The sequence below is a fragment of the Arachis ipaensis genome, chromosome B01 (assembly GCF_000816755.2).
Source record: "Arachis ipaensis cultivar K30076 chromosome B01, Araip1.1, whole genome shotgun sequence".
Taxonomy (NCBI): domain Eukaryota; kingdom Viridiplantae; phylum Streptophyta; class Magnoliopsida; order Fabales; family Fabaceae; genus Arachis; species Arachis ipaensis.
Window position 1 is genome coordinate 117,003,664 of NC_029785.2, and position 9,058 is coordinate 117,012,721.

The window sequence follows — 9,058 nt, forward strand, 5'->3', positions numbered from 1 at the left end:
CGGTTATTTTTGAAAATTACGGCGGTTAGAACCATTATTACCAAAAATGGCGCCTCCAAGAAACGCCGTTATTCTAGGCGCCATTCTGGTTATTACGGCGGTTTTTTTAGGGTTAAAATGGCGGTTTATAACCGCCATTATTTCCGCATAAAATGGCGGTTTTTGAATTGTTAAAATGGCAGCTATAACCGCCGTTTTTACCAGGATATTGTGGCATCCTTTCTGTTTAAAATGGCGGTTTCTAACCACCGTTTTTACCATTATAACCACCATTTTTACCAGGTTATAATGACATCATTTTCGTTTAAAATGGCAATTTTTAACCACCGTTTTTACCAGCGTATAATGGCATCGTTTTCATTAAAAATGGGAGTTTCTAACTGCCGTTTGTACTTAATTATGATGACAATTTTATGTTTTTTAAAGTAAGATTGAAACCACCAATTTAAAGTGATATTTTCGAAACTCACTTAAAAATCTCATAATAACCAAAAGGCATAGCCATAAATCAAACATCATAAGATGATTTTTATTAATTCTTACATGATTCAAAAGTCATAATCCAAGTCATAATTGAAATGTCATAATCCAAAAACAAATTATCAAAGTAACATTTTTCAATAATACGTCTTAACATATAATCTTTAATATACGTCTTAACATATCAAGCAAGGTCATGCTTCCTTGTTGCTTGCTCCAGAAGATCTACTTCCTAACTCTTCTGGTGATGGAATCTCACTCTCCTGATCCAATTCCTACAACAAAAATATAATTATTATGAGCACAAGAAATGCAAGAAAAAATCAATTTTGTTCAATCTTAAGCAGCACAAAACTTGCTCTGGAAGTTCTTCCTTTTGTGCCTGTTAAAAAGAACAAAATAGAATTATCAAATAAAATAGTGCTTGCTAAAAAATTTTACAGTAATAAGAACACAACACACTACGTAATTTTTCTTATTTTTAGGGAAGTGAGTGATGCAAATATAGTCTCTCTCACAAGAAAGTAGAAGAAATATAATTTCTGTAAGTATATGAAAGCAATTGAATTAAATAAATAAATATATGGCAGCAATTAAAATATATAGTCTCTCATTCATTTCTTTTAGACAAATAATTTAGTGCAAGTATATGCTTTAAATAAAATGAAGAAATATGGCAGCAATTGAACGATTCTTTATTGAAACTTTACAAACAACAACCACAAAAGGAAGAAGAAATTGTTGCTATAATGATTTGTACACAATTTTTCACCTTGATGCTATTGCGAAACTGTTCCATTAGCATTACTAAGAAACATGCTAGCAGGATAAGTTGGCAGCTAAAAAAAAGGAAGATAGTTAAATTTTGGTAACTTTTGGCGTTAAATATTTCAATTTTAATAAAGATATTACATTATATTTTTTATTATTGGGCCTCTTCTCTTTTATAGACCTCTCTCAAAAATTCCCAAGCCCACTTTCATATCCGTATTGCATGTGAATTATTTGAAGCCCAAAGTAAATCATTAAAAATTAGGTAAAGACATTATTAGCGTGCCAAGTAGGGAGTAGGGAAAACTGAAAAGTCTTAATGGTGATGATTATATATATTCTGCATGAATGATGGTTCAATTCATGTAAAAGATGTATATACCTGCAGCTATATATTGACTAGACCTACGTAATCATGAGTGCTTCTTTTGGTTTTGGATGGGATTTGTCTTGTTATTCCCTTGTCCTATACAATAACAGCTACCTAATTATACAATAATACTAAGAAACATGCCAAAATTAATATGCCTTAAGAAAGATAGACATAAGAGAATCCTAATCCATTATTGCCTAAATTGTACCTGAGATAAGGCTATAAACAGTATTAGCATGGAAATTTCGACCCAGCTCCCAACCTAACACAAATGATTTAGATTCAGAATAGTATACTAAAACCATATTAGTGATGAGAAAATAATTGTGAATTTCACTATTAATAATGCAGTAAGTGGGGCTGGTGTTATATGTACCTCAAGGAACCCTCTGTCAAATAGTTCAAAACCAACTAATGCAATTACTGGAACCATTCCAAGTCGACTGAAAAACCTGAATGCAAAGGAAAGCACAATAATTATTTGGCGTATTCTCCAATCCAAGTTTCTCTCTTTGACTTCAAAAAGTGTAACATACATTTCAACAAAATAAAAAAAAGCATACCTGGAACAAATGGCCCATATTTGACTAAATCCCAAAATTATTTGTATGCATGATGCTACTATTAGTGAACCTTGGACTGCTCTCATTGTGCTAAGAATCTCTACAAACAAATGGAAAAGCAATTACTTGGAAGTTTGCCTATCAATCAACTAACTAAGTTCTGGTTCTGTTAAGAACATTAACTATGACAAAGTTGAGAGCAGACAACAAAATAGAATTCTTAAAGAAAATAACACTAACCAATTCTTAAAGAAAAACCTAAACCTACAATTCCGTTGCACCATTTAAGGATATCCCTGCCATGGAAAACCAAAAGAAATGAAAAGAACATGTTAAAACAAGCATGGGAAGAATTTTATTAATTAAACTAGTTGGGCTTCCAGGTTATTTGTACAATTACCGTTGTGCAATCTTCGCATGCTCCATTTGAAACACAAGATCCTTCACCAGCAGAGCAGCAAGGAGGCTGGATTAATAAAGAAAAACCTTAGTCAGTTAAAGTAAAATAATGATAAACTTGGAGTACTACATTGAAATCTTATCCTTCATCGACACCTTTTCCTTCTCAATTAAAGCAAAATCTCTAGATTACCAGGAGCTTCTACTGTATTCTAAACAAGATATAAAATAAAATCAGGAACATATCCATGAATATAAGAACTAAATGCATATTTGCAAATCCAGTGTGCTATTTCAATTTTCATGTCTTGCAAGTATGCAATCAAACTTTTTATAGTAAAGAGGTGCAGAAAAATAGCATTTCACATACCTCATAGCCCATAAGTATAAGCTGAACTTCATTTCTGGAAAGTCCAATCTCTTAAGCAACCTAAACTAACCAACACATTATCTCAGATTTCATTAAGTGGTTGGTAGCAATATCAATCTCAACCAAAGACGAATTCACAATTAACTTCAGTTTTGTTCTTATACATAATACTAGTTGCAAAGGCATGAAATACTACCAATGCAAATTTCCTAAAAGTAGTACTTTTGGCATAACTAGTCTATATACTTTTATATTGTGCATTTTTCCTTCTCAAGTAGTTGTGTATATGCAAATTAATTTTTTCCTATAAAGTAAAAAGAGTCAAGGAAATAAATAAAGCAAATATATTATTCTCAAGCCACAAGGGAAGGAATAAGATATAGCATAATCAAACCATAGTTTATATATGATACAAGAGAAGATCCTTAACTTTAATGTAATAACCATCCAAAGAAAAGATACAACAATCACCAACCATCTCATCTGAAGACAAAACAAGAACCAAATACCTACATACATATATATAATTACTTACTTAGCGAAATCCTTGATTAATAGTCAATGTAGAAGAATTGTCAGCTCCACAGAAACTCTGTTAACAAGTCATAACCATGAAACACTAGTTAAAGTTTGAATGTAAACAACTGCAGCAATTAGTTTTATAAAATTGAAGATAAATGTGATTAAGGAATTCTTCCATACCCATTTTAATTCAATTTCAAATGCTTGCACCTGATATCAATACAAAATTAGTCATATAATTAGAACATTGAAGCTATAATTGTTTTGACTTTTGACAGCAAAATAAGTTTATCCAAATACAAACTAAACGAGAACTCTTTTTTTCAAGTCACCATAATTAAATGCAAGGTGCCCTAGAAAATAAAATTAAAAAAGAACCAAAACAAGAAAGAGAAACCACATAATGTATATATTGAGAGATAGAGAGAGAGAGAGAGAGAGAGAAAGAGAGAGAGAGAGAGAGGTGTGTTAAAAGCAGAGAAGGGATGCTTGAACAAATATATCTCTAAAAAATCTGAGATTATTAGCATCTTACATTCCCAACGTTCCCTAACTTCCTGTCTCAGAAAGGGTTAATCCTCTAAATGTTGAGATATCAATAATACTTAGTACTAACTATAATATAGTACTAATTGTAAAAAGAACAAAAAAAATTGATTTATTGAAAATCGTAATTTGAAGTCCTAAATTAAGATTCTAACTACTTGCTTTGCTTGTCCCTTTTCCTTGTGTTTTAACAGGCAAAACTAGTGACCAATTATAAGTAGCTCAAACTGGAGAAAATTTACAACGAAGTGAAAGAAAATTTGGAGCCATAACAAAAAAAACATATTCAATTATTCATACAATCAATCAACCAAAAGACAGACACTGATTGCTTCCTTATAACACAACATTATTTAGAGTACCATGTATATGTAGTTTCTACTGTAGAAAATAAAAGGCTACAACTAGCTAGTTGCGAAACAACCTTCATTTACATTATTGAAATCTCAAATTGGGGCTACTTGGAAACACTACAATACTCTGCCAAATGAAGGTGATGTTTCAAAGATTTATCTCTTTAAGGAATTCTCATACAATTATACAATACATTATTAAAGGGTTGTTTGTGAGCCTCTTTTCCAAAACCAAACTACAAACAAATTTCCATAAAGAATAAGCAAAATAAAAAGAGTGCGCTAGCTGCGTGCAAAACCTTCTTTTTATATTAAACAGGTGCTGCATCATTTTGGTATCTGAAAATGATGGTAAGCTTGACAATGCTATGAACATTGATGCTTTTACTTAAAATTGAACAGATCATGGAATCTAAAATCCGGAAGGACTAATTGAATTATGAATCTTGTTAAACAATCATTCATTGGCTGCAGTTAGGCACGAAAAATTACTGGTAACATATTCCAAAAAGACATAAGTGCAATTCTAACAAAATGTGAAACAAAAATTTAAAAACAAATCCAAGTGACAGCATCAATGATGCATGCTCCATCTAATCCACGAATTTGAGGAGTGTCATATAGAACCCCATTTGGAGATGCATGTTTAGAATTTCATGGTGAAGCATATATATATATATATATATATATATATATACACACTACCTGCTGAAGCACTTGTATTGCAATCAACGCATGCTTAACCCCAGGTTCAGTAAGAGCTTTTCAAATTAGCCCCCTTTGAAGCACCCTGAGATGGATCAAAGTTCAAATTCTTTAATGAAATAGTGAGGTTTAAATGATCAATTTATTAAAAGTGTCATTCTCTTAATTAAACATTTGAACAATAAGCTATTAATTGTTAGACTAATTTGAGGTTTGAGAACTGACATAATTTTCAAGGCAGAGGTAGTAAGCTTGACAATCCAGCAGGATCCACAAGCATGGTGGCCACCTTCATATCTTCATACACAAACAAGAAAAGGAAGAAATAAACAAGCCATCAACATTGAAAAGCTAGATCTAATCATTTTGACAAATAGGATAAAGTCTACAAAAATAGTCTTCAATGATAGATTTTAATAATGCAACAGCACATTACAAATGTATTTCTAAACTAATGCAATTACAGTTTACATTCATCAACCTAGTTTAGTTTATTATTCATTAAGTTATTATTCATCAAGAATCCTAACACTTTAATATTACACATGGCTGAAAACCGAAATGGAAAATACAATCCCTAACATAACCTTTGGAAGAGTGAGGGACGGCGGCAAAGGCATGAAGCAGAGGAATGGAGAAACGGCGGTGGCGGCGGCGGCGCAGCGAGAGCGGCAGAACACAAATTGTGGAGGAACGTCGTCAACAGTGCAAACTGCGGAACTGACTTCTCCACTCGCGATGAATCCTCGCAAACGGCCTAAAAAGAGAGACTCATCACAGAGGAAGCAAAGAAGAGGAAAGGAAGGAAAGAAGGAAGGAAAGGAAGCTTACCTGGATCGTCGCAGAGGAATTAGGCGTTGACGATTTTGGCGGAGAAGACACAGAGGACGACAAGGAGAGGAAGCTGGAGGAGACGTCACCGGAGGATATCGCAGCTTTAGGAGATGTCGCCGAAGGAGATCCCGGAGGAGATGTCACCGAAGAAGATCGTCGGAGAACGGAATAGGATCGGAGATTGTCGCATAGGCCATCCAAGAGCAACAACATCACACGCGTAGGGTTTCAACTAAGGGTTTCTGAAATTTAGGGACTCTTCTTTTATACCTACATGCCAACGGCGGTTCAAAACCGCCAGAATTACCAAAACCGCCACAAATCCAAAAATTAATTATGGCAGAAACAAAAAACGCCGGAATATCTAAATATTATGACAGTTTTAAAGAACCGCCGTATTATAAATGCCATTTTAACCTCCTTTTTTGTAGTGAGTGATAGAACAAGAGTAAAAATTAGGGTAAAGATTATACCAACTTAGGCTGATCCACTAACTAATTTGCTACTTTTTACACAATAATGCAAAAAAATTCAACTCATACCAATGTCCATAATTAACTAACTACAATTAGTCACGATATGGATAATTACTCACTTAATTACTTGTAGGGTTAAGTACTTTTTTCGTCCCTAATGTCTTGGGTCAAAATCAAAATCCTCTCCGACCTTTTTTTGTTATTAAAATTATCTTCAACGTTTAAAAACACTTTAAAATAATCCTTTTTCAAATTTTTGGACTAAAATACCCTTCATCACCGTCATCCTTCTCCTCACATTCCTCACTCCCACCACCTCCACCATATCCACTACCACCATAACAAAGGAGGGGCTGCCGCTGGGTTGCCGCTGCCACTGGGTTGCCATTGGCACTACAAGGTCATCGTTGGATCACCGCTAGTTCATCAGAGAAGAGAAAGAGAGAAAAGCGATACGAAGAAAGGAGAGATGGGTTGCTGCTGTAGGGCCGCCGTTACTGCTGCAGGGTCGTCGCTGCTGCCGCTGGTTCATCGGAGAGAGAGAGAGAGAGAGAAGCAATGTGAAGGAGGCGTTGCCGCCGCTGGTTCATCGGAGAAGAGAGAGAGAAGCGATGCGAAGAGAGGGAGGGACGGGTTGCTGCTGCCGTTAGGTTGCTGGTTCATCGGAGAAGAGAGAGAGAGAGAGAGAGAAGCGATGCGAAGGAGGTGCTACCGCCGCTGGTTCATCGGAGAAGAAAGAGAGAGAAGTGATGCGAAGGAGGAAGGGGTTGCGGGTTGCCACTGCTGTCGCTGGGTCGTTTTTTTCACGGCGAAGCCTTCTTCTTCCTCTTCTTCTTCTCGCCGGCAATGTTGGTGGCAGTGGAGGTGGTGGGATGAGGAAGGTGAGGAGGAGGATGATGATGATGAAGGGTATTTTGGTCCAAGAATTAGGGAAAGGATGATTTTAAAGCGTTTTTAAACGTGGAGGATGATATTAATAACGAAAAAAGGTTGGGGACGATTTTAATTTTAACCCAAGATGTTAGGAACGAAAAAAGTACTTAACCCTTACTTGTACAATAAAAAAGTTTTTCTAAACCAGCATACGATAAACACAGAATTTATCTCTTCTTGAGATACTTGTCAAACTCTCTTTCAACCAACATATATAAATTTACGGGTGTAGAAACCAATCCTCTTTCTACACCGTAAAATTCATCCTCAAACAGGACCATCATTTATAATTCGACCCAACGACAACTAGCCCAAATAGTGTGGTCTCATCTACATGGATATGACACTAAGGTGAAAACGACCTCTGACATGGGGTCACTTTCCATTTTGAAAGAAAATAACTACCCACTACCATATGAAATTATCTTCAAAGAATGACTAAATCATATCCAATATGCAACTTTATAAGTATTCTAATACTCATATATTTTTCTCAATCCAACTCACATTAAGCTGATTTAAATCTGCTTAAACTCTTAGTAACTTAAGTATCATAGTCTTTTACAACTACTTTTAATCATTGTCTAGGTGGAGACGTCAAAAAAACTTCCATATCAACAAATAAGTTAAAATTTTCAATTAAAGACGTTTAGACCTCACATCCAGATTCCAAAACACCATTATAATCCATATTTAATTATCATATAATATAGTATAAAATATTTTTTTAATCCAAAACATTTAGATGGTCTTAATTTCGTTTTTAACACTTCAAACATTTTCTTTTCAATCATTAAATCCAAATAAAATACGTAGCACCTTTAGTAATAACATATATAATGACAATGTGATTACTTAGTAATTTCAATCCATATATATTGTCACTATATTGATCTCATTATCAACATACTTATTCCTCAAGTAAAAAATCATAGTTTCTTATTGAACGAGTTCTTAAACAGTAGCGTGAGCAGCAAGATCAGAAACGTTGCAACTTCCAACTAGCAGAAAGAGTAAAACTCATAGAAAGAAGAGTGAAGAGAATATAAGACTGAACTACTTAAGATTGCATTGATCAAAATGAAGAGAACTAATAAGCTTAGCAATAGTATAAAATATTTTATACAATCGTGCAATTATATTCGTTTTTTTGAATGACCATTCACGTAGTCAATATAAAATATAGTTATTTTTACTGATGTAACGTTATGTAATTAGATACACGTATAAAATTATTTTACACTGATAATGCGTCAAAATTAAATTTATATTACTAATTAGTAAAAGAGTTTTAAAAACCTTGAGACACCATGGCAATTTTAGTGGCTAATTTTTTTAGAAATGGACAAATATAATGTATTATCCCCTATTATAGGTAAGTTGAGTGTGTTTTTTCTAATGTATAGATAAGAAATTTGAAAGTCAAGTTTCATGATGGAATATTATTAGTATACAAATTAAAAGGTCAAATTTGTGATTTTAAAATAATAGAAAATTTTATAAATACGAAATTAGTAAAAAAACCTTGAGACACCATGGCAATTTTAGTGGCTAATTTTTTTAGAAATGGACAAATATAATGTATTATCCCCTATTATAGGTAAGTTGAGTGTGTTTTTTCTAATGTATAGATAAGAAATTTGAAAGTCTTGAAAGTCAAGGGAATATTATTAGTATACAAATTAAAAGGTCAAATTTGTGATTTTAAAATAATAGAAAATTTTATAAATACG

General features: G+C 33.6%; 1 protein-coding gene across 10 annotated transcripts; it reads right to left on the reverse strand.

Annotated features, from left to right (window-relative positions):
• On the reverse strand, positions 505-6,262 carry LOC107634401 (nucleobase-ascorbate transporter 2). 10 transcript variants are annotated; one of them, XR_002363083.1, is made up of 15 exons: positions 5,914-6,251; positions 5,308-5,839; positions 5,083-5,167; positions 3,659-3,688; positions 3,492-3,548; positions 2,957-3,016; positions 2,588-2,653; positions 2,428-2,483; positions 2,188-2,287; positions 2,001-2,076; positions 1,833-1,886; positions 1,674-1,717; positions 1,393-1,479; positions 1,253-1,319; positions 505-755 (listed from the first exon to the last, which is right to left on the reverse strand). XR_002363083.1 is itself a non-coding variant. In XM_016337932.2 (14 exons), exons 7-14 carry the CDS (start codon positions 2,986-2,988, stop codon positions 675-677), a joined length of 492 nt encoding a protein of 163 aa, XP_016193418.1. In that variant the 5' UTR covers positions 2,989-3,016; positions 3,492-3,548; positions 3,659-3,688; positions 5,083-5,167; positions 5,308-5,379; positions 5,670-5,839; positions 5,914-6,256; the 3' UTR covers positions 505-674. The 10 variants fall into 10 exon arrangements, 9 of the variants coding, with proteins under 9 accessions (XP_016193418.1, XP_020979653.1, XP_016193429.1 ...); XM_016337932.2 differs by lacking the exons at positions 1,253-1,319; positions 1,393-1,479; positions 1,674-1,717 and adding an exon at positions 836-862 and having other exon boundaries at positions 5,308-5,379; positions 5,670-5,839; positions 5,914-6,256; XM_021123994.1 differs by lacking the exons at positions 1,253-1,319; positions 1,393-1,479; positions 1,674-1,717; positions 5,083-5,167 and adding an exon at positions 836-862 and having other exon boundaries at positions 5,308-5,379; positions 5,670-5,839; positions 5,914-6,258.

What these genes read in the sequence shown, in the direction of transcription:
- LOC107634401 (XM_021123996.1), bottom strand. Translation starts at nt 2,988, where the DNA reads ATGAAGTTCAGCTTATACTTATGGGCTATGAG. An exon ending in CATGCGAAGATTGCACAACG is followed by an intron (nt 2,484 to 2,587) that starts GTAATTGTACAA and finishes TTTCCATGGCAG; the next exon opens with GGATATCCTTAAATGGTGCA. An exon ending in TTGACAGAGGGTTCCTTGAG is followed by an intron (nt 1,887 to 2,000) that starts GTACATATAACA and finishes CATTTGTGTTAG; the next exon opens with GTTGGGAGCTGGGTCGAAAT.